At 46.0% G+C, this 24,156-nt stretch overlaps 1 protein-coding gene across 2 annotated transcripts in view; it reads left to right on the top strand.

The window, feature by feature from the left end:
* Positions 1-24,156, top strand: part of SLIT3 (slit guidance ligand 3) — a 491,996-nt gene that overhangs the window by 447,775 nt on the left and 20,065 nt on the right. For both annotated transcript variants that reach the window (XM_066559986.1, XM_066559985.1), the window contains 4 exons: positions 3,699-3,792; positions 9,211-9,348; positions 15,991-16,231; positions 18,238-18,368. In XM_066559986.1, the coding sequence (XP_066416083.1) occupies positions 3,699-3,792; positions 9,211-9,348; positions 15,991-16,231; positions 18,238-18,368 (604 nt within the window). The remainder of the gene's footprint in view (positions 1-3,698; positions 3,793-9,210; positions 9,349-15,990; positions 16,232-18,237; positions 18,369-24,156) is intronic.

Below are 24,156 nucleotides of genomic sequence, written 5' to 3'. Positions count from 1 at the left end.
TTCAACTGATTATAAAATAAATGTAGCTGTGGTTTTCCTCTCTGTTTTATCGAAGCACTTCAGAAACCCAAACTGGAGCTGGGATTTGAGAACATGTAGAGAGAGGAAAATGGGGAGGTTGGATGGTTTTCTACACTTGAGAAAGCATTACACTGAAGTTCTCTCTTGTTTTAGCAGGATCAAATATCCTTCACAAAGAGAAGCAGTGCTGCTAGGAGTTGGCCTAAGATGAATGTCCAGTCTGTTTTTAGGTTCACATAACTATCCAGTGAGAAATTTGGACTAGACCTTTAATTGCTGCACAGAGAAGCAGCCCTGTGTCACTCCAAAAAAAAAAAAAAAAAAAAAGAGGATCACATTTTTCCTCTGATACTGACATTAAAGCAACCAATGAATATTGAGCTCTCAGGTCTGAGGGCAGATTTTCTGGCCCAGATAATTTTCTGAGTGAATAAAATATGAGAAAGACATTGTGTAGCTGGTGCCTTGGGCTTTGCTTTTCAAAAAGTGTTTTATTTCCCTGGCATGCTTTCTGCAGCCTCTACTGAACATTGGTGGAGCCTGAAATAATGACCAAGAGGTATTTCTTCCTGAGATGAGGCTGCTCTAGTTGCAAGGCGTTCCCAAGTGAGCTCCCTAATGAGTGATAGATGGGAAAAATAACAAGAAGGATCCTTAAATGTTCCAAGTTTTGCATGAAAAATATCATTTTTTTGGATGCTGTGTTTGGTACCTAGCCTAGAATTCTCCTACATTTTGATAGTGGTGTCTTCAGAATGACACAGTGAGTCATAATATTTGACATTTGGGGAGATTTTTACTGGATCTCTAAGCACTTGTCATGACTGTTCAGAAGAATACTTTAAGAAGAATTATGGTTTCCTTTGAGAGTTTTGATACTGTTCATATTTTTTTAGGGCCTGTTTCCTTTGCTTCAAAACAAAACAAAAGAAAAAATAGAAACTTCAAAAGTATGTATTGACCATTTTTAGTGAAAGGGCAGTTGAAGGCATCTATCCACACTCTCTTCAGTTCTTAGATGGCCTTCCAAAATTATTTCCAGCTTTAGCTCATTTGAGCTCTTTTCATGTCACCAGCCAGTTAATTTTTTTGATTTTTTTTTCCCATGAGATCCATAGCACACGAGGGACATGGGGAATACCAAGATGACAAACTGGCAGCTCTCCAAGCTTTGTAGCAAGGTGTGACCTGCTGATGTTCAGGTCTGAGGGAGTGCCTTTGTTAGATTTTGGGAGGGTTGGTGGCCTGTGGGCTTGGGGATGGATGGCAGTAAACAGACCTGTCCCAGTTCTGCCACCTCAGAAGGTGTCAGCAGTGTTCACAGCTATAGGAACTGAACATCTCTCATTGCTTTTGAGGAGCAGCAAAGTGCAGTGGCCAACCCCAAGCCCAGATCTGTTCCCTGGTTCCCATGGATCTCCAGTATTCAGTTTCTTTGGCACATTCCCTTTCCTCAGCTGGATATTTTCATTATATTTGCACAGGGTTTGTCCAGGGCTGTAAAAAGATTTGGTAGCCTGTGACCATGTTCACAGGGGTCTGAGGATGAGGGAAGAGATGAGGATCTGACTCCATGTTTCAGAAGGCTTGATTTATTATTTTATTATATATATTATATAAAAGCTATACTAAAAGAATAGAAGAAAGGATTTCATCAGAAGGCTGGCTAAGAATAGAAAAGAAATGAAATGATAACAAGAGCTTGTGTCTTGGATAGAGAGTCTGAGCCAGCTGACTGTGATTGGCCATTAATTAGAAACAACCACATGAGACCAATCCCAGATGCACCTGTTGCATTCCACAGCAGCAGATAACCATTGGTTACATTTTGTTCCTGAGGCCTCTCAGCTTCTCAGGAGAAAAAATCCTAAGGAAAGGATTTTTCAGAAAATGTGTCTGTGGCAGTAGCCTTTAACAGTGGTGGCTGCCTGGGATCCCTTGGCTCCAGGTGGAATTGCCTGTCCTGTAACTTCTGTGCACAATAAACTGCAGGATGCCATGGCAGACTCCCCTGGCAGTGCCAGCCCAGCACCAGGCCAGGAGGGTTTGTAAAAAAGCCAGGAGGGTTTGTATGGCCCACGAGGATGGGGTTTGTGCTGGCAGTGCCCCCTCCCATGGGTTGTGTTCCTGCTCTCATTTACATTAGACAGCTCTCAAAAGCAGATTTAGGACACGTTCATGTTTGAAACACAGGAAAACAATTGAGTAGTTTTGGCAAACACATATTATACTTCCATTCTAAGAGGAAGAGTCATATCAAGAGCTGTGTGTCTTGTACTGGACACAAGATGTGTGGACACTTGTGCTTCCACAAGTGGGAGGAATAACCTGACAGAGCAGTAGCACCTGGGGGAGTTAACAAACCACACCTATCAGCCTACCAGAATAATCCTCAAAACTGTGCTCTCAGCCAGCTCACCAGATCACAGAACTGATAAAAGATGGATGGTTCTGATTTGCATTTTCCATCTGAATTTTGATCTTTGTGGTTTGCTTGGCTTGTGTTTTCAAGTGTTTCTCTGTAACCACTAGAGTGTAGAGAAATGTAAGGATTTTTGAAAATGGCATTTCTCCCAGGACAGGTGGAGCTGCAGCTCCATGAAAACCTTCCAGAACAATGCCAGCCCACCAGTGCCTCCCACATTATCCTTTTTCCCCAGCATTCCCATGGCCTGTTCCTTATGTAATGGTGTGTAGCATTTACAGGGACAGAAAATATGTGTACCCTTGAAACCCTGCAGATGTGCTCCTCTGGTGGAGCTGCACAGGGGGGCTTTGGGACTGTAGATTTTGGGGGGTTCCATGCTGAGATTACCTGACCTTTGCTTTCCCTGCAAGGCTTTGGGAGGTGTGGGATAGGTTTCTGTGTGATTCTAGGGAAGGCAAAGATCTCTGTGGTCTTTGGCTGGATCTCAAAGCCTGGGGTACTGAAGTGTGACCTAATAATTTAGAACTCAGAGAAGGATTGTATTTAAATAAACTATCACGGCTTGAATGTTCTACAGCTATTAATTATTAAAACTTATACAAATCCAGGGAGGTTCATGGCATGTTATACACCAGACCTAGAAACAGCTGAGCTGGGCTTACATGAGGTAGATTTTTTTCTGAAAAGACATCATCTCCTGTGAGCACAATAGAGCTAGTACTTCTCTTATAAATAGTGAATGTTTTATAATTGCATGCAGTCCTAAAGCTGGTTCCTATTATGGAGAGTCACAGAGGTTTTGGGGGAGGGTTTGTGGGTTGTTGTTCTTTCCCAGAATGATGTCCAATCAGCTTCTTTGGCAGTGTATTAACCATGGCTGAAATATGTGCCCGTGTGAAAATGTTGGGGTCTAATGAGCAACTTCACTTTTGTGTCACTTTCTTGCTTTGAAATAAGAGGTTCTGGGTCAGGAGCTGCCCATTTGATCCCTTGTCTGTCTCCAAGTGGAGTTCATACCTCAGTGCTTTTATATCAAGCTTTCAAACCCCTGTGACAGGAACGGTGTGGTCACTGTAGGTCAAAGGAGCTGATTTAATGAAGTCTCACATGCCCTCAACAAGCAATTTTGTCACTTCCTGCTGAACTACTGAGCTGTCTCCACTTGGGGAGATTGGCCACCCCTGGACATCATGGGTGTTCAACATTGTTCAAGCTGTGTCACAGCTTTTTTGCTTTTCCTTTGCCTCAGGTGAACTGTGTGATGAGGTGATTAACCACTGTGTTCCTGATCTAAATCCCTGCCAGCATGAGTCCAAATGTGTTCCCCTGGACAAAGGAACCAGGTAAGAGAGAGTGTGTGTGTGTGCTGGTCTCTGCACAGAGGGCACTTTCATCCATTGGCTTCACTGGGGTTGTACTGGCAATGAGTGGGGAGCAAAAATCTCCAAAATTAACACAAATTATGCGAGGCTATATACATTTCATTTGTCTGTGCCATATTTTAACTTTAATCCATCCATACATACTTCTCTTGGTCTCTGCACAGAGGGCGCTTTCATCCATTGGCTTCACTGGGGTTGTACTGGCAATGAGTGGGGAGCAAAAATCTCCAAAATTAACACAAATAATGCAAGACTATATATATTTCATTTGTCTGTGCCACATTTTAACTTTAATGCATCCATACATACTTTTTCTAGCTTTCTGTGGTTTACTGAAAATAATGGATGCACCCCCAGAGCAGAGGAATTATTCTGGAATAGAGCATGGCAATAGGAGAATTAATGGAACAGTCACTGCAAAGCACCTTATCCTACATCACAAACCAAAGACAGCTTCCTTGTGTGATCCTTAGGGCACTTATAAATTCAAACAGTGTAACAGGAGCCTGAACAGATCCAGAGCTGGGTGGCTCCAGCTCAGGAGCTGCCTTTCCCATTGGCCTTGCTTGGCTCATCTGGGCTTTGGTGATGTCTGTGTTTGCATTTTCCTGTTGGGAATGACACTGGCTGTGTCACAGGGGTGAGAGAAAGCCTTGTGTTCTGGGTGGCAGCAAAGCACCAGGAGCTTTGGGCCTGGGGACTTGGAGAGGTGAACAGTGTTCATGGCTTGTGTGGAGAGCAATTTAGCAAACAGAGACAGTCAGCTGGAAAGTCCAGCTCTGTGAAATCCTTCTCAGGAAAAGATCTCTGGAGACAAATGCAGGAGAGTTCAGTGCAGAGTGAGCTGCTGTCTGCACCTTCCCTGAGGTGTGCTCACAGTGCAGCCCTGGGTGCTCACTGATCCCCTCCTGGGGCTCTGTCCTCTCCCAGGACAGGGAAGGTGACAGGCTTTGTTCCTCCTGGCAACTTCCAGCTGGGGTCACATTGTGTCCTGTGAAGCAGCCAGCATGTCAGAACAGTGTGAACTGACACACAGGACATGTCAGGAGAGTTAGAAGGAAAGGAACCAAAATCTTAGAGAGGGTGGCTATCTCAAGGGCAGCTGACTCTCTGCTAGACAGGCAGTACAACACCAGCCTTTCTTTTGGGTGAAAAGCCTCCAGACAGAAATGTTTCCAAATCTTGAAGAAGATGAAGCTATTAAATGATGAGGATGGTTCCTGAACTGATGGGTAGGCACCAGACAAGGAGGTGTGTGCCAGTGCATAAATAGTCCCTGATGTTCTTTCCAGGATTCATTCCCAATTAATCCATCATTTGGTTAATCCAGCACCTTTGGTTAATTCAGTAGCTACATCATGTTTTGAGGTGAAGGCTAGTGACTCAAACTGCTTTCTTTTAGAGCATGAAGGGGTGCAGGCAGCTGTGGCCCTGAATGGTTTTCCCATTTCTGGAAGCATTGTCATACCTGCACCCAAACAATTTGAGTAAACAAGATACATTTTCTCACAAGCTTGCTAGAAAAGTGTTCTTCACAGTAGGGCCACTAGCCCTTGAGGGGAGCTAAATAACTGCTTTTAAGTATTTTTTGCTACTCTTTGTTGTGTTATTCTTCCCACTATTCATAGAACACTGTCACAGACATCTTTTATGAAAAATCCTTTCCTTAGGATTTTTCCTCCTGAGAAGCTGAGAGGCCTCAGGAACAAAATGTAACCAATGGTTATCTGCTGCTGTGGAATGCAACAGGTGCATCTGGGATTGGTCTCATGTGGTTGTTTCTAATTAATGCCCAATCACAGTCAGCTGGCTCGGACTCTCTGTCCCAGACATAAGCTTTTGTTATTGATTCTTTCTTTTTCTATTCTTAGCCAGCCTTCTGATGAAATCCTTTCTTCTATTCTTTTAGTATAGTTTTAATATAATATATATCATAAAATAATAAATCAAGCCTTCTGAAACATGGAGTCAGATCCTCATCTCTTCCCTCATCCTCAGACCCCTGTGAACACAGTCACAGAACAATACAGAAAAATCCATTATTCTTTACTCCTTCTGTCCCATTTGCTTCCTAGCAGCCAAACTTGAGAAGTGAAGGAGCCTGGAATGTAGAGGTGTCCAAGCATTGCTATTTCTTTCATACTTTGGTGGCACCAGACCATTCAGAAATGAGCCCTCAGCAGTTGTGCAGTGATGTCTGGATGCTGCTGGGCCTCTGAAACCAGCAGCCTGTGCTCCTGTGCTGGAGCTGATCCCCTGAGCTCCTGTGGTGCAGGATGAGGCTCCTGCAGGAGGAGTCTGGCTCCTGTCTGTCTGTCTGTCTGTCTGTCTGTCTGCTTCAGAGGCAGAGAGTGTCAACGGCAGGAGTGCCCTGGGCATGTGAGCAGGACACACCAGTCTGTCTGTCCTGCTCAGATGCCCAGGGCACAGAGCCTGACTGTCAGCTCTGGTCGGTCTGCAGCCCTGCAGAGGGAAGAAAAGATGACAAAGACAGGGGAAAAAAAAAATAGGAAGCCAAGTTATTTATTGAGGTGGGGAGGGAAATTCCATTCTGGCCCTGCCATAGAAGCTGTGATTCACTGCTTGAATACAACAGACATTGAGTGCATGCAGATGCAAATCCCCTCAGATTGGCCAACAATTTAAATACCACTGGACATGTTTTAGGCTCTCTGTGATACTGGGAATGTTGCCATCACTACAAGGCTGTAGGAGAAAACAAGATTTCAACTGTAGTGGTGTCAGATGGTCACTGGGAAATGAGATATCTAATTGTGTAAAATACTCTCTTGCCAGGATCAGAACATGAAGGTTTCTTTGCCACCTTCTTTACTTCTTAACATCAGATGTTACTGACTGACCCTCAGTCCCTTGCTGGCATGTCTGGGATTGTGGGATAAGGATGGAATTACCAAGCCTCATTCCCTGATGGCACAGACCCTGGGTTTCTAGGAGGAGTCCAGATGAGGAACTCATGGGGCTGAATTTCTCCCCTCCTGGACTTCAGGCAGGCATTTTTTGGTAGCTTCAGCTTAGATGTGACACACCAAGAGCTCAGAGGAGACTGACCCAAAAGGAATTCCATGCTTCTAAAGCCAAGCTTGGAAGCTAACTGGATATTTCAGTGTGTCTTTGGCTGCACAGAGCTCTTTGCTTTTGGAGTTAAATATGCAGGTGGCTTTCCTCCCTCCCTCCCTCCACATCTTTAGTATGCTGTTACTGTACAGAAGAAGAGTAGCTTTCTATATGCCAGAAAGCAAAACAACAACAACAAAAAAAACAGCCTTTAACACAATGAAATTACTTCCAAAAAATAACTTCAAGAAAGGAGCATGTTTTTCCATTCACTGTATTGATGTTGGAGCATGATATAAATATACTTTATTATTCTAAAGCTTGGAATTATTACCTGACAGCTTAAAATGCTGATTTAATGCAGCCCCGCAGAGAAAAGTGGCGGTTCTGTCATTACTGAGATAGCCAATACACATCATAAAAGTGATGCATGGCAGCCCTGAATAAGGAACTGCACATTGTTCATTATTACATCACTTTATATTAGGACTGCAGGGATCAATAAAAAACAACAGGATTAAATGCTGCCAGTTCCCCTCACAGAGTCTTTTGATTGACACTATTTCCTTGCAGGTGTGTCTGCAATGCTGCCAGAAAATGCTGCCCATTTCTTAGGGTTTGGGGCAGGAACACCTCTTGTTTTTTGCTCTTTGCTCTGATTTGTCATCTCCATTATGTTAACCACAGTATTCCCTGAGGCAGCAAGGTGTAAAATAGCAATGCACACGTGCAGAGGTGGGAGATGGACCCTCCTGTGGCTACCAGGTGGTGGTGGGGCTGTCCTGCAGGGAGGGAGGGTTCTGCATGCCCCTACCCCTGCCCAGGGACAGAACAGGCTGTGCCCCATTTCCTCCTTCAGGCAGTCAGGCCATGCTCTGCAAGGGCCTGGAGCTCACATTCTCTGTGAGTGACCCCTGGGTGGGGTGGCTGCTGTCACCCTGCAGCCTCTCCTGGCCACTGGCACTCACAGGTGACACTGTTGATCCTGCAGAGTCACCCAGCTCAGCCCTGGGAGCAGCCAGGAGCCACCTGCTGTCACTGGGGACAGCAGCCAGCACAAGGATGCTGCCTGGGAAGTGGAAGTGGTGTTTCCTCATCACTCCTGCGTGTCCAGTTCCTCTGAAGAGGTTTTCCACAAGGTTCCCCTGCATTTACCCCACCAGGCTGCTGGCAGGGAGGAGGAGGAGGAGGCCAGCTGAACAGATTGATGGAGCAGTAGCCTCTCTCCTGATGCCACATCCTCAGCTTTATAATGTCTCTCCTCTTCCAGCTCTCAGTGACTAGCACGTTGGGTCCAACCACAGGCTCTAGCAAGAGCACAAACCTCTCTTTTAGTGCTGAAATTCTCTGCAGCTCTTCCCCTGATTTGCTTGAAGTGGTATGCCTTTTGTTTTCCAGATGTGCAACATCCAGCTGGGAGGACTAAAATGTGTTTTATGGACTAAAGAGTGTTCATGACTAAACATTGCCTACAGTACAGATTCAAAAAAGGCTGCTCAGCAATCCCAAAAGATCTGATCCAAGTCAGAGACTTTGGGATGCATTTTCTATTGTCAGGTTATACACTTCTGCAAGACTTATAAATAGAAATGCTGATGCAGCCTTCGTATAGCAGACTTGGAAATTGTATAAAATAAAAGCAACAGGCAACGTCTGCAGGCCTGGGTACATCCCACTGTGCTCCATCCCACAGTGTCACCCCACAGCAGAAGGTGCAGTGTCACCATGGCAAAGGACATGCTGCACAGACAACTTTCCACTGCTGCAGCAGCGTTTTGAATGGAAATGAATTTTGCCAATGAATGAAAAGCAGGTGGTGGTCTCAAAACTTGGTCTTTCTCTCTGAATTTGCTGAGGTTTATGGCTTGTTTACAGACTGTTTTGGAAGGTGGACCCTTCCTGTGTACAGGACCAAGCTCAATTACCCAGCAGTGTGCAGGCACTGGCAAAATCATACTGTGGGGCATCAGAGGCACTGCCCTTGCAGAATATTGCCCCTTATTCTGTAGGGTCAGGGAGGGGATTGTCACCTTTAGCACAGCTGGGACTCTGGAGGGTGAACACCCCTCTCACAGACTCAGCTGAGGAGAAGCTGTGGGATGGTGGTGCTTTGCTAGACTGGAATTTCAGCAGGTTGCAGAACCTCAAATGCAGCCAGCCAGGCGGGACCTGGGCAGGAGCTGTGCTTGATGCTGCCAGCAATAATTGCAAACATGTCCCCACCCCACATCCACCAGGTGCTGGGCTGCCTGAGCGAGCTGCCGGTGTGAAAGGAGCCATTAACAGGGATGTTCTGCCTTTCAGATGCGAGTGCCTGCCGGGCTACAGCGGCAAGCACTGTGAAGTGGATGATGATGACTGCGTGGGCCACAAGTGCCGGCACGGAGCCGCCTGCGTGGACGCGGTCAATGGCTACACCTGCGTGTGCCCGCAGGGCTTCAGGTACGGCAGGGCTCACCCCCATCCGAGCCAGCCTCGAACAGCACTGATCTGACATCCCCAGCAGCCTCTAACAGCACTGATCTGACATCCCCATCAGCCTCTAACCCTGCACTGATCTCCCATCCCCATCAGCCCCTAACCCAGCCCTGATCTCCCATCCTCACCAGCCTCCAACAGCCCTGATCTGATACCCTCATCAGCGTCTAACCCAGCCCTGACATCCCCATCAGCCCCTAACCCAGCCCTGATCTCCCATCCCCATCATCCTCTAACCCTGCACTGATCTGACATCCCCATCAGCCTCTAACAGCACTGATCTGACATCCCCATCAGCCTCTAACCCAGCCCTGATCTCCCATCCCCATCAGCCTCTAACCCAGCCCTGATCTCCCATCCCCATCAGCCCCTAACCCAGCCTGATCTGATACCCTCATCAGCGTCTAACCCAGCCTTGATCTGACATCCCCATCATCCTCTAACCCACCACTGATCTGACATCCTCATCATCCTCTAACCCACCACTGATCTGACATCCTCATCATCCTCTCCCAGCCCTGATCTGGCATCCCCCTGTGAACAGGTGCCCGTCCCTGCTTAAAAGGAGGCTTTAACAAGTTAACTGGATATTTTTGCTTGGAAAGCAGCGATTTTGGGGCAGTGCTGTGTGAGTGTGCCTGCCCCAGCCATCCCTGCTCACACACTAAGCACACCACCTAACACACTCACCTAAGTTATATGGAGATAAACCCTGCATGTGCAGAGTGAGCAAAGGAGAATAAAATTGTGTTTATGAACCCTCCCAACTGGCTGCAAGGAAAACGTGAGTCTGAAGATTTTGTGGCAGTGTCTCTGTGTCTCTTGGACGAGCTCAGTATGATTGAGGCTGTAAATTTCCAGCCTCTCATTCTGACAGCTGCCAATATATCTGACTCCTGGAAATCTCTGTCTGTCAAAGATAAGTGTGCTCCTCCAAATGGATTCACTAATCATTGCCTGGGGCTGGATACTGGCTTCCTTCCAGCTAAACCTTTTCTGTGTTTGAAATACATACATGAGACAAAGAAGAAGTACCTGAAATGATCAGTCTTGACAAAGCAGAAATTGCATGAACACTTATAAATCATCTTCTCTGCTTTGTATCTGCAACTGTTTTCATTCTTCTTGCTTTCATCCTTGCTGGTTTGGGGTTTTTTCCCTTCCCTCCCAACACAGGTTTCTGTTGCAAAGCAGACAGCCTTCCCTGAACAGGCATTGATATACAACATGATGTCAGCCCATGGTTTCACAGAATCAGGCTTGTTATTTACAAGCTATCAGATATCCTCTGAATTTCAAAATTCTCTCCATGTTTCACTCTCTGCTCCAGTCCATTTGATGGCCTTAGGGATCCTGCAGATTGGTGACTGGTGAGGCTAACGTGACTGTGGGATGTAAATCCTCAGTGTTATCCAATTGTTAGAGCTGAGAAATGGGATTGCAAAGCCACATCTGGAGTCAAGGCTAACTCCAGCCTGTCATCACATGGGGCTGACTGGGAGACTTTTGCTGCAGGTCCTCTGATTTTTAAGGCCTGTAAGCACTAGGCAGTGATGAATGTGAGGGTTTTTTTCTGGGAAAGCAGAGTCACAGTGTTGGTCAGAGATGTTCTGAGTTGACACAGCTGGGTGGAGCAGCAGGGGTAGGTGGGAGGTTGGTCTGGTCCCTTCCCATGTACCAAAGAGCTCTACTGGCAATTTAGGCAGTGCCCCAGGTTGTCTGGTCTCACACCAGGGGCATCAAGAGCAGGACCTGGAGCAGCCCAGTCTCCTCTCTTGATCAGATGAGGGGCTCTCATTCCACTAACAGTCTTCCAAGTAGAGGAGGAATCTTTCTACACTAAGCTCCAAAACTCAACTACCAGCTTAAACAGCACTTCACAGCCCCAGGCAACCATGGGCAAGCAAAGTAACTCCACTGCCTGTCAACAGCACAGCCAGGATTAACTTCAGTTCTCCTGTTGGCTTTCTTTTTTCCACTAGTCCATGCCACTTCCTTAAATTTCCCGTGCAAGATGCAAGGAAGACAAGGGTCTTTGGGGAGGAAAACCTCACACTGAGCACTACTACACTCCCTCTGCCAAGGCAGACAGCAAGATGGAGCCCCATGTGTTCTCCATGCAGAACAGTCCCTGATCTTGTTTGATTGCAGGATTAAAATTCTGCTAACAAAACGATCTCATTATTCTTCCCATGACTCAAGCCTTTTGTAGTTTAAAGGCCTGCTGCTCTGAAGGGGGTTCTGAGGTTTGGGCTTTTTTCCTGTTAAGATTACAAATGCAAATATGGTGATTGACAGAGCTCAGCCTTCTGATGTTCAGGGTTGCAGACTCCCCTGTCCTCACAGCTGCCTTGGGCACGGGGATGTGTGACAAGGAGATAACTGTGCACGTGTTTGAAGGCTGCAAGTGTTGATGAAAAGGAGAAAACACGAGGGGTGGCCCAACAAAGGTAACTAGGAGACCTAAGATGATGATTAATAAAGTTTTTTGGCAGAGTATCAGGAATCATTTCCCAGCAGTGAGTTTGCAGAGTGCCCTCCCAATTATCCAGAGCTTATGCTGTTGTAATAAAAGCACAGACCTGTAATGATTTTATGGTTGTCACTACACTGTGTGTCAAAGCCACACATTAAAAAGATGTTAAAACTTCCATCCTCACACAGCTGAACAAATGGCATTGGGTAATTCTGAGCAGTGTAGGTAGGGCCTCATGCACAGTGAGGCTCTCATGACAGCCCCAAAAATCAATAGTGCCACCATGCACACGCTCACTCTCCTATTTCATCACTTCCCATTCACTGCTCAGGTGTAGCTGTGCTCCTTGCAGCACCTTTCCTTAGCACTCACCAACTTCTCCCAGCTGCAGAATCTGCTTTCCTCCTGAAAAGTTTTCAGTGTTTTCTTCCCAAAATAGCACTCATTTGCCCCCTGCAGATGAAAACATTTTAGAGAATTTGTGAGCCCTGCTGAATAAACCCCAAGTTCTCCGAGCTTCCCTCCAGCAATCAGCCTCACAGAAGTGCTGCCTGATAAATGCTGCTCTGGTGGGGAAGCACACATTATCTGCAGAGCCTGATGGAAGCACTGCTCCTCTATGCTGCAGATGCTCCTGAGCTCTCCACTGGGACAGGCTCCTGCAAGGAACTCACAGTGATTATTTAAATAAATGAGATTGTACCAGGCAGAATGGACTTGGCCAAGCTATGGAAGGAAGTCAGGCTGTGTTCCACATTCCACTGCTTGAGAAATAAATCTTATTAATTATTTCTAAATATATACTTATAAAAAATGTTTAAAATTATAAAGGAAAGGGCCTTGACAGAGCTGTCACTAATGTAAGTTCTAGGTGCCAGTATCAGGAGAGCTGCCCTGGTAAAGCCACACACCAGGGGGGGTTCACAACAAGCAAGGGTGTGCAGGAGCCATACCAGGAGCTTGGGGAATCTTTCAGAGCAGCACTAAGCACAGACACTCTGGCTTCTTCCAACATTTGCTTTCTGTTAGTGGAGGCTGTTGTGGGTCATATGGATTTTTTTATTATGATTATTTTTAACTTCCAAAACATTAAAATTATATGCACTGATTTTCCTTCTGTTTCCTACTTGCTGCCAAAGACAAAACAAAACAATGGGCATTAGGTAGAATGGAGCTCACAGGCTGGGTTAGCAGTGCTCTGTTCTGCTGGTACCTCTGGAAAGGGATTCCCTTGTTTGCAGAGTAGACTCAAATCACAGATGTAGGATGGGGAGGTCTCAGGTTTGGGTTTGAATGGCTCACAGGCCTCACTGGGAAGCTCTGGAGGGCACAGCCAGGCTGCAGTGCCTTGCAGAGCTGTAGAACCAGAGCAAAGGGCACTTCAGGCTGCTCTCAGTGTCTGCACTGCCTTGTTCACACCCAGCTCAGGATCCCTGCCAGCACTCAGCTGGGCTCCTTTCACAGCAGGCACACAGCAGGTGCCTGGACCTCAGAGCCACTGCTCCAAAGCAGAAGGGCAGTGATGCCCTAGGATTTCAGCTTTTCTATTTTTCAGATCCTGCACTGCTTTAGTGTACAGCTCTGAAACTCCATGGCCTGTCAGCTGCTGTTCTCCCGTTTCATTGAGATAAAACAATTCCTCTCTAGGCCTGGAACTCAAGGACACCTCACTGTCTCAGGCCCAGAGATGTAAACAACAGTGAATTGGGGGGAATAACTTGGAGTAAATGACTTCATTACCTGAAAATGTAATTGGAGAATTAACCCCGGAGATGTAAATGGACCAAACTCACAATTACCTGAAAAACTCGTGACCATCATCCCACCTGGGTCACCAGAACTGATGCCTTGGAGTTTGTTAGGAAAATTAATCCACAAACACCAGAGGTTTATGTCCAAAAAGGAGACAGAGGAGTCCTTTGACTTTATTTGAATAAAGGGAGAGGCCATGGGGGCATTCCCCTGGGGTCTCTCCAATTTTTGGAGGATGCAGCCTCCTTTTATCCCAATTTCTCAGCCGCATTTCCCTGCTCTCTTTCCCCATTGGCTGAGGTACTTGAGAAGTTCAGACTTCCCAGAATGTCTGATACCAAAGATTTCCCTCTAATGTGTAACCCTCCCTTTTAATTTTTAATTCTTACAGAATTTAGGGGTTTTTCTTCCGCATTGTTTTTTTCATCTTTCAATGTCTAATTTCATTTATCAGCAAACCTAAAGTTTATTTGTAAAAGCAAATATCTTTTTCCATACATCAATCAGTGGAATCCTTCCATTGTTTCTTTCATCTCCCAGTGCTGGTTTCATCCACCAGCAGACCCAGAGCTGGTTTGTAAAGACAAACCCTCTATTCCTCTCAGAGTGGCCACATAAAACAGAGGCTAGACAAGATTAAGAGAGTAAAAGTGAGTCTATTGGAATGTTACCAATATTGCAGATGGGACGTGCCTGAGCTTGTCTGGCCCTTGGTGCTGAACCAAACAGCAGCACTGTGGTGTTTCACCCCACAGACACCCTTGGCTGCCTGGGTGTGTGGTGTTTCACCCACAGACACTCTTGGCCGGCTGGATGTGTGGTGTTTCACCCACAGACACTCTTGGCCGGCTGGATGTGTGGTGTTTCACCCACAGACACTCTTGGCTGGCTGGATGTGTGGTGTTTCACCCCACAGACACCTTTGGCTGGCTGGGTGTGTGGTGTTTCACCCCACAGACACCCTTGGCCGGCTGGATGTGTGGTGTTTCACCCCACAGACACTTTTGGCTGCCTGGGTGTGTGGTGTTTCATCCCACAGACACTTTTGCCTGGCTGGGTGTGTGGTGTTTCACCCTACAGACACCTTTGGCTGCTGGGTGTGTGGTGTTTCACCCCACAGACACCTTTGGCTAGGTGGATGTGTGGTGTTTCACCCCACAGACACTTTTGGCTGCCTGGGTGTGTGGTGTTTCATCCCACAGACACTTTTGCCTGGCTGGGTGTGTGGTGTTTCACCCTACAGACACCTTTGGCTGCTGGGTGTGTGGTGTTTCACCCCACAGACACCTTTGGCTAGGTGGATGTGTGGTGTTTCACCCCACAGACACTTTTGGCTGCCTGGGTGTGTGGTGTTTCACCCCACAGACACTTTTGGCTGCCTGGGTGTGTGGTGTTTCACCCCACAGACACTTTTGCCTGGCTGGGTGTGTGGTGTTTCACCCCACAGACACTTTGGGCTGGCTGGGTGTGTGGTGTTTCACCCCACAGACACTTTGGGCTGGCTGGGTGTGTGGTGTTTCACCCCACAGACACTCTTTCCTGGCTGGGTGTGTGGTGTTTCACCCCACAGACACTTTGGGCTGGCTGGGTGTGTGGTGTTTCGCCCCACAGACACTTTTGGCTGGCTGGGTGTGTGGTGTTTCACCCACAGACACTTTTGGCTGCTGGGTGTGTGGTGTTTCACCCACAGACACTTTTGGCTGGCTGGGTGCTGCAGTTGGCACGTGGGGACAAGTCCAGGCCTGCAGAAGCTCTGGTGGCTGCAGGATGGAGCTCCCCCCATAACAGGGGCTGCTCCTGGGGTTTCCCTCTGTTGGAGAAGCTTTAAGGCGATGGTGAAGGAAAGGAGTCGGTTCTGATGGAGGGTTTGGATCCAGAGCTTTATTCTGGCCCTCAGGCCTCTGAATGCAGCACCAGCTCCAACAGAGCTCCCTGAGCCCGTGGCTGCTGCTCCTTTAACCCCGGGGAGAGGGGCAGGGAAGGGGCAGGGAGCCACCAAGCAGGGACAGGAGGGGAGGGACAAAGGGACAAAGGACACCTGGATGGCCCAATGCCCGCCAGGGGTAGAGGGCATCCTTTGGATCTGCCAATCACTCGAGGCCCTTCTGGAATGCCAGGACTGACAGACAGTGCTAGGAGGGGAAAGGAGAGGTGACTGACACACCTGGCAGGGAATTATCAGGAGGGAGGGACCCAAGGTTCTGAGCTAAACCCCAAAATCACAACGCAACACGAGTATTTATTAAGAACCTTCTGCTTTTATTCTCTTAATTCTGTCCAGCCTCTGTTTTAGGCAACCACGCCAAGGCATCAGCAGCACCTGACACAAAACCAATAAAGTGCCGGTGACTGAGGCTGAATTTTCCCTCCCTTTGCAGTGGCCTGTTCTGCGAGACGCCGCCGCCCATGGTGCTGCTGCAGACGAGTCCGTGTGACAATTACGAGTGCCAGCATGGCGCGCAGTGCGTGGTGGCGCAGCACGAGCCCGTGTGCCGCTGCCTGGCCGGCTTCGCGGGGCAGCGCTGCGAGAAGCTCATCACCGTCAACTTCGTGGGCAAGGACTCCTACGTGGAGCTGCCCCCCGCCAAAATCCGCCCCCAGGCCAACATCTCCCTGCAGGTTTGTCGCAGTAAAGGCTTAGCTGGAGGCTGCACAGGGGGAAAGTGATGTTTGTTGGTGATGCTGTGTCCTCCTGTAATTGGAGGAAAATGCATTTTCTAATCTGCTCTTGTGGAAACTCAGGGAACTGGGAATATTTCTCTGCCTGCTCTGGGGTGCCCTGACCCCCAGGGCAGCACTGACTCTGACCCTCATCCATGGAGAAAGTTTCCCAGACTTCAAGATAGACTGGAATCCACAAAAGTGGGAAATAGATTATAGAGAGTAGTGTAGGTGGATCACTTGGTGAGAAATTTAGGTTTTGGGATTTCTAGTATGCTGTGGATGGAAGCAAGATGGAGGGCACAGGGTGTGTTCCTGGGTTTCTTCTTCTTCCTTCTTCTCCATGGGTTTGGGTGGCATTTTGTAATTGGGCAGAAAAGTCCACACTGGGGGCTCTTTGGGATCAGTTATTGGGTTAAAAGGGAAAATAATCCAGGTGTCAGCTCTTAATTGGATAGTTTAGTCTTAAAAGACCTTGTAACAAGAGATTGTTGCCATTTTGTGCCTTCTAATGAAAAGCTGCCAAACTCACAGTAGTGGGACTGTTTTTCTGATAAGAAATAATAAACACCTGGGTCTGAACATGAACTACTGTCTCGAGTGCCTTCAATCCAGACCCAGAGAAACCCACAACTGTAAAGTTTCAGTTTCTGGTGAATTTTCTCCTTGTAATTGTTCCAATTAATCAGTTTCTTTGTTGATATCTAGCATTAAGTGACTGTACCAAGACAGAAGAGTGAATGTGTTGGATAATGACAGCCTGGCCAGAGAGAGAGAAAGCTAGATAAGTTTCCCCAGAATCAGCCCAGGAGACTTTAGGGAGCTGGAGATAAACAATGATAGCCAATTATTAAAACAACCTGCAGGTGGTGTTTTTCTAATATCTGTTTTCTTGTTTTTCTCATAAGATTGTTTACAAATGGGTGTCTTGTTAATTAACCAGTCAGGTGAAGTGTATTGATTAAATGACCAATCAGGCCCACCTGTATCAGAGCAGTGTATAAAAGAAGCAGTTTCAGTAAGGACAGAGTGCTTATGCTACTTCTGCCTGTCTCTGTGTCAGTTGTGACTTAACAGTGGCAAATATGCAACTGCAGGGTCAGACTGCCTCAAATAGAAGGAGGAGGGGTGAACTCTTCTGTGGGGTGAATATTTTTAAGGAATCTCTTGTCTGTATCATTAGGAACTACACAACCACAAAAAAGCACAAATGACGAAGGTAAGCTGTAGAACAGTTTGACCTTCAGACACTTGGCTTTTGAGGATATGAAATCCACAGGTTTAATGCCCTAGTCACAAGAAAGAAAAGCAAATGTACAAGTGAAATCCATGCATTTTGATATTTAGCCTGTAACATGCGTGTATCCCATGCTGATGGAACCAGGCCTGGTGGCCGAAGTCCTGGAAAAAATTGTGAGCCACTTGTGTGGTGTAAAATCAGTGAAATGTGACTGAGGCACCAGTGTCCCTTTGTGGGCACACATGCTGCCTCCAGAATCCCTCCAGACTCCAATTCCCAGACTGGCAACACAGCCAGGGATGATTGAGGAGTGCTCTGTGTCTTCCTAGTGATTCTTCCTACAGCACTGTGTTTCATCCTGTACAGCTTGCTGTTCAGTGTCATGGTGCTTCTTAAAGCAGGCTACTCTGAATGGCCTCTCGGGACAATATTTTTCTTTTCAGCAGACAGGAGGCCTGGGATTTTGATACCAGTCCAAGGTTCAGAAGACAACTGGAAACTGGTTCTCATGTGAAATGGGAAGTTGACCTTTGTGTGTGAGCCCACCCAAGGGCACCAAGAGCTTTCTGTGCCTCCTGGCTCTTGCTCGCATTGCTGCTCACATATATGATGTATTAAAGCATATTTGAATTGCACGTATGATTTTGGTTTGATTTTAAATACAGGTTTATTCCTTTTATTAATCATTCTCAAGCATCCTCACGTGGTTATGAATGTTTCACAGGTAGCCACGGACAAGGACAATGGCATCTTACTGTACAAAGGAGACAATGATCCTTTGGCTCTGGAGCTGTACCAAGGACATGTGAGGCTCATCTATGACACCCTGAGCTCCCCACCCACCACAGTATACAGGTAAGAGGCTAAGCTCTGCCAAGACAGTTGACTTCCAAAACTGGTGGAGGAGAGGTAGGATTTTTCTAAGCAGTGTGCATTGGAGAAAAACCTTTTATTTTACTTCAAGGTATCTCTTTTATGCATGTAATTAGATGAGAAAGTCAGAATGAAGACTTAGCTGGAGGCTGCATGGGTAAAAATTGACATTTATTGGCAATACCAGGATGCTGTGTCCTCCTGTAATTGTAGAAAAATGCATTTTCTAATCTACTGTAAGGTTTCAGCTTCTGGTGAATTTTGTCCTTGAAATAGTTCCAATTAATCAGTCTCTTTGCTGATGTCTAGCATTAAGTGACTGTACCAAGACAGAACAGTGGGTGTGCAACTGCAGGGTTAGACTGCCTCAAACAGAAGGAGGAGGGTTGAACTCTTCTATGGGGTGAATATTTTTAAGGCAATTCTTGCCTGTATTAGTAGTACCTACACAACCACAAAAAGGAACAAATTACAAAAGTAATTTGTGGAATAGTTTGACTTTCATACACTTGGCTTTTGAGGATATGAAATCCACAGGTTTAATTCACTATTCACAAGAAAGAAAAGCAAATGCACAAGTGAAATCCATGCATAGAGACATTTCTGTAGGATGTGCTGCCCTTTTCCTCCACGGTTCCTTCAGCATCCCTCTCCCCTGGTTGTTATTTTCAAGCCCTGTTGCTCCAGTTTGCTCTGAGCACAGATGCAGTGCTGACCACACAGAGCATTTTGGGCTGAGCAGAGGCTCCTGGCACTGTGTGTGCAGCAGAGCTGCAATTCCCAGCCCAGCTCACGCTGTGGGGAGAGCAGGGGACAGCATGGATGTCACCATGCATCACCCACCTCAGACTTCTCTCAGAAAGTTTTCTCGGCACTTGCTAACATTTGAGCCTCCCAGGGACTTTTCTTTAGGGAAATGGTGACATTTTTAAGAAAATGAAAACATTCTTTCTGTATTAAAGCAAAGTGGATAATACCAATGCAGACATGCTGCCAGGAAGAGCACTGGCTTGTCCCCTGTAGGAATGAAGGAAGTAGTTTGCCCATGGTTTTCACCAGCTGGATGGATAGGTGTGAAAAACATCTCTGTGTGTGGCAGCTGATCCTAATTGATCAGCTGTGAGAGCAAAGCTGGGGCTGATAAACAGTTTAATGCTGCTAATTAGAACGGAGGCAAAGCTGGGTTTGTGTCAGGGGTGACAGGTCCATGTGGATGTTTGCTGGCCATGGTCACCATGGCACAGTGGGGACAGGATCTGCTGCCACCAGCACACAAACAACACTCCTTGGGTCTGCTGCCCTCTGGGTGGGTGCAGTGTCCTCCTTGTCCCCACCCTTCCCAGGGATCAGGGAGGAGGGTTCCATTCACACTGACACCTCATTACCATGAGATTAATGGCCTGTTCACTGCATTTTGTGCACCCTGGTCTGCTGAGATGGGAAAGAAGCTGCTTAATACGGTGCCCTTTCTGAAATGTCACTCTAATCTTTTATTAGTTTAAGGAGTGGAGCAAAATGGGATTAGCATGGAGCTCGATGGGAAAAGATTAGGTTGATTGAGAAAAACTGCAGCTAAAGAATGTCAGAAAGGGCCTCTAAATAGATTAAAAGTCTTGTTTTCTTTAAAGGCTGAAGGAGGAACAGGAAAACCTGCTTGTCCCCTTGCAAACATAGGATTTAAGGGTAGAAGGCATAAGTGGATCAGGTTTGACCTCTCTGTTTGACTTTTATCTAAGGCATGTGCTCTGTTTGGCCTAACACATGACTTCCAGCTTGGCACAGAGTTTTGACAGGAAAACACAAAATAACAGAAAATCCTCCATTTCCTTTTAGCTTGGACAATGGTCAATTATTTCCATTATCCAGGCGTTGGCCATCATTTCTAAGTTGTGTCACTAATACCTTCTGGATTGTTTAGAGGCTTTCTCAAGGGAAATTAAAATCTACTTATACCTGGACCTGATTCCCATGAGTTTATCTGGACTTTTATTTGCATTTTCTCCTCATCTGCATTTTGATGAAATGAATGGCTGGTTCAGTGTGATGCATTGTATCACAACCTGAAGAATTTGGGAAATTCCTTTCTTCAACTTCTACCATTTTCATTTGTCATTAAAAACAAGGTTGCCAGGAGAACCTGCAATATCCTGACCTCACCATTGCTAAAACAGTTTGCCTTCCCTGTTGCTTTGTCCCTGCTGTCTTGTTTTGATGCCTCATTTCAGTTTCAATCTCAGCAAAAGTGGATTGTTTGCCTTTGCAAAGCTCTGTTGAAAGACTGAGATTAATTTTCACAGTCAATATCACGTTCTGCTCCCCTCCAAAGCAGTCCACTTTTTGGACTAGATGAGCAGGGCTTTGGCCCTTGGTTTTTCCCCAGAAGAGTCTGCCAGAAGAGGAGGAGGCCTTAAAATGCTGCCTGGTGGGAGCTGTGCCAGCTACAGCTGCAGGAAATCTGTCCCTGACCTGGTCCTGGGCTGTAACTGAGATGCTTTGCTGGCTATTTCAGGTACTCCCAGGATGGGATGTGGGAAGTCATTGGCCAACCACATGATCTGTAATTCCTCATCAGTGTCTCCATGATAAGATTTATTAATAGTACTTACAAACAGTAAAATTAGCAAAGAACTTGGCTACTACAGGTGATATCCTGTAGGGATGAGATAAAAGCTGTTGTTTGGGAAGCCAGCAGTGAGTCAGTCACACTTGGTGGTATTTTTCCATGGTATTCCACAAAGCTGGGGGAAGGTTTGCAGCAGGCACAGGGGGTGCTCTCAGCTGGCTGTGAGCTCTGAGCCTGGCTCTGCTGCAGAGCTGCTGAGGGCATTGCAGGGCAGGGATGTGCCACAGGAGGGGACTGCCAGGAAAGAGATTTTGAACTCCTTTGGGAAGGCAGGGTGCCCCTGGCTACCACAGGGAACCTGTTCCTGTGTTTTAGTCACTCCTCTGAGCAGATTGAACCAGAACTGCTTCACAAAGTCAGTCTGGAAAAGCCCAAGATAATTGGCTGTACATTCAGGTTTGCTTAACATGTGTTTGTCCCTGTGGTAGTTGGGATAGAAAGGTTAAAGTTGACATTGGGCTTCTTTCATTCTAGTCAGGTAAAGGTCAGCACATGTCCAGTGGAAATGACTACCTAAAATTCCCTGTCATTTTTCATCAAGTTAGAGAGAAATACAAGTTAATGCAGTAATATAATATAATGCAATGACAGAACTCACCCTTTAAAAGAAAATCTGACTCATCTTTTACTGGAACCTGTCACTTGTGAGCTGCAGAAAAGTGGTTTTCTGGACATCAGAGTAAGAGATCCATTTTTGAAACAGGATTCCAAGTTATTGTTTCTTTTATTCTATTTAATGGACAAATGAGAATAGGAATCTTTTTCTGAATGCTTTATTGCCCTCCTGGTTTCTGCACTGCTCAGAGTTACTCTTCCATGCCATGACAGTGCTTGGTGCCACTCCAACAGTGAGTTCTAGAAATGAAGTATATCTTTTACACAGATGCTGTACCTTAATTTAAAGATGCCAACTGGTAAGGAACATGCTGCTTTTGCTTACTACCACAATCCAATTGTTAAAAGTTTGAATTAACAAAGAGCAGTTAATTCCATAGTTCCAGCATTCAGCCAATGACACTGCTATCCATTTAACTGTATTCTATAGGGAGAACTCCCTATTTTCAGTCTTTTTTCCCACATCTGTTCCTTGAGCCAGAGATAAGACCTTACTTGTAAACTTTTCTCCAATAGATTTTATGCTGCCACACAGTCATATTGATTTGGATGCTGAAATAATCCTTCCTAATACAAATGGAAAACAGAACTTTGACACAAACTGCTGATGTAATTCCCTCCAGAGTTCCCAGATTGCCATGTTGCATACAGACTGTTATATCTGGTGAAGAGCAAGATGCAGGCGTTGTTGGTGTAAAGTCATATGTTTTCATGCAAGATTCCTGACAGCAGTGAAAAAGGAGGCAGTTAGGGAAAGATAAGAATGAATTATATTTGTCTTTCTGTAGAGACTACACCCAAATTACATTTTAATTCCTTTTAAAAGTATCCTTGCATAATCTGCTTTCAAAAATGCTACATCATTAAAAATATTCCTTGTAGATGGTATCATGCAGTTCTCATGGTCTGGCTGACTCTTACACAGCTTAGATGGATGTTCCTGTGATTAAAGCAAAAGGCCTGAAATAAAGGAGCTTACATTCCTGCAGTATCTGTTTCACATGTGATGACTGCAAGACGACAAATTAAATCTGGTTCCCTGTGCACACTGAAAAGTCGAGAATGAATAACAGAAAAGGTGTTTCAGAAATGTGCTGCAGGTCTCTGCAGGGTGAGGTTCCTGCTCCCCTGTCCCTCCAGGCTGTGGAACAGCACAAGGTTCTGTATGCTGGTGGCATCTGCAAACTCCTGTGTCCTTCCACTCCCTCAGGCTCTGCCCGTGGCTCTGGAGCCTGGCAGCTGCTGGAACCCAGTGTCCAGCACTGTCCCTGGCCAGGCCACTGCTGGAGGGATGTGCTGCTCCCCAAGAACTGTGGTCCTCTACTCAAGTTTCTGCTGGTGCTGAAGTTGAACAGTTGCTTTGGTGGTGGAACATCCACACTTTCCACAGAGAGGGATTTTGTGCCCTTGTCTCTTTAGCTGGAGTTGCTTATCTGCAGAAAAGCCTGGGAGGCTTCACCATTAATTCTCTGCCTTCTGGGGAGGAATGTGCTGGAGGAGTGAGACCATTAATTATTCTTAGGATCATTATTAGAGCTTGTCAAACTCAGTTTTTGGTAAAAAGTGTCTTTGCAGAGTACACTGCATGACTGCTCCTGTTCTTCCTAACACCTTCACAGTCTGCAGCCCATGCCGTGCCCATCCCTGGTGGGATGCCTGTTTGATACTCTGGATGGGCTCTAAATGGACTGTTTTTCAGTCATTTCTGTGAGGCATCACTGAGCTCTTTATAATTCTGAATATTTGCAATTCATTTTATTCTATCACACACTCTTATTTTTTCAGGTACCCCTTAGGGATTCTGTATCAAATATAATGAAAGAAACTGGCAGTAGTGTCTGACCTGCATAAGAAAAATTGTAAAATTTGAATGTACTTGGACATCTTGCATGAGCCAAGGCAAAGGACAGCTGAGTTATTTTTTTACTTTATAAAGGGCTCTGGAATACTTAAATAAGAAAAAAATGGCAAGTGTGTGAGTACTTCTCAAGCCACAAACATTGCATTTCCCTAGTTTTTCCTGGGTTTCTTTGCAGTAGGACAGTGAAAATGTAAGGTCAAGACCTTAAAATATCATTTAACATTTATCATTAGATTCAGAATCCAATATTTGCTTTCATGAAATATGGAAACTTTTTCCTTTTTCCTGCTGAGTGAAGCTTAGGAAGGGTAAAGTTTTGTCCTTCAGGCTGCTGAAGGACTTAGCAGGCAAAATCTTGTTAAGCTGAATTAATTATTTTCTTTGTAAATCTGTCCAGTATCTCTTGCAGAATGACAGTTTCTCATCTCCTCCCCCTGTGAGAACCCAGCTCATTCTCTTCAGTTCAGTGTCCAAGTACCCAGAAGCTGCAGACCCTCAGTTCATGTCTCACACATGTGTAGGGTGTTTCAGAGTGATCTTTTCACCAGAAGAAAGCAAAACCTTTCACAAAGTGAGCCAGTGCTGGTCTGTCTGTGGTACCAGGTATGGTTAGGAATGGGTCATCTAAAGCCACTTGTTCTGGGTAATGACAAAAATAAAAGTTACCTTCT

Source organism: Molothrus aeneus, chromosome 15, assembly GCF_037042795.1.
Source record: "Molothrus aeneus isolate 106 chromosome 15, BPBGC_Maene_1.0, whole genome shotgun sequence".
Taxonomy (NCBI): domain Eukaryota; kingdom Metazoa; phylum Chordata; class Aves; order Passeriformes; family Icteridae; genus Molothrus; species Molothrus aeneus.
This window is presented reverse-complemented; position numbering and strand designations above follow the sequence as displayed.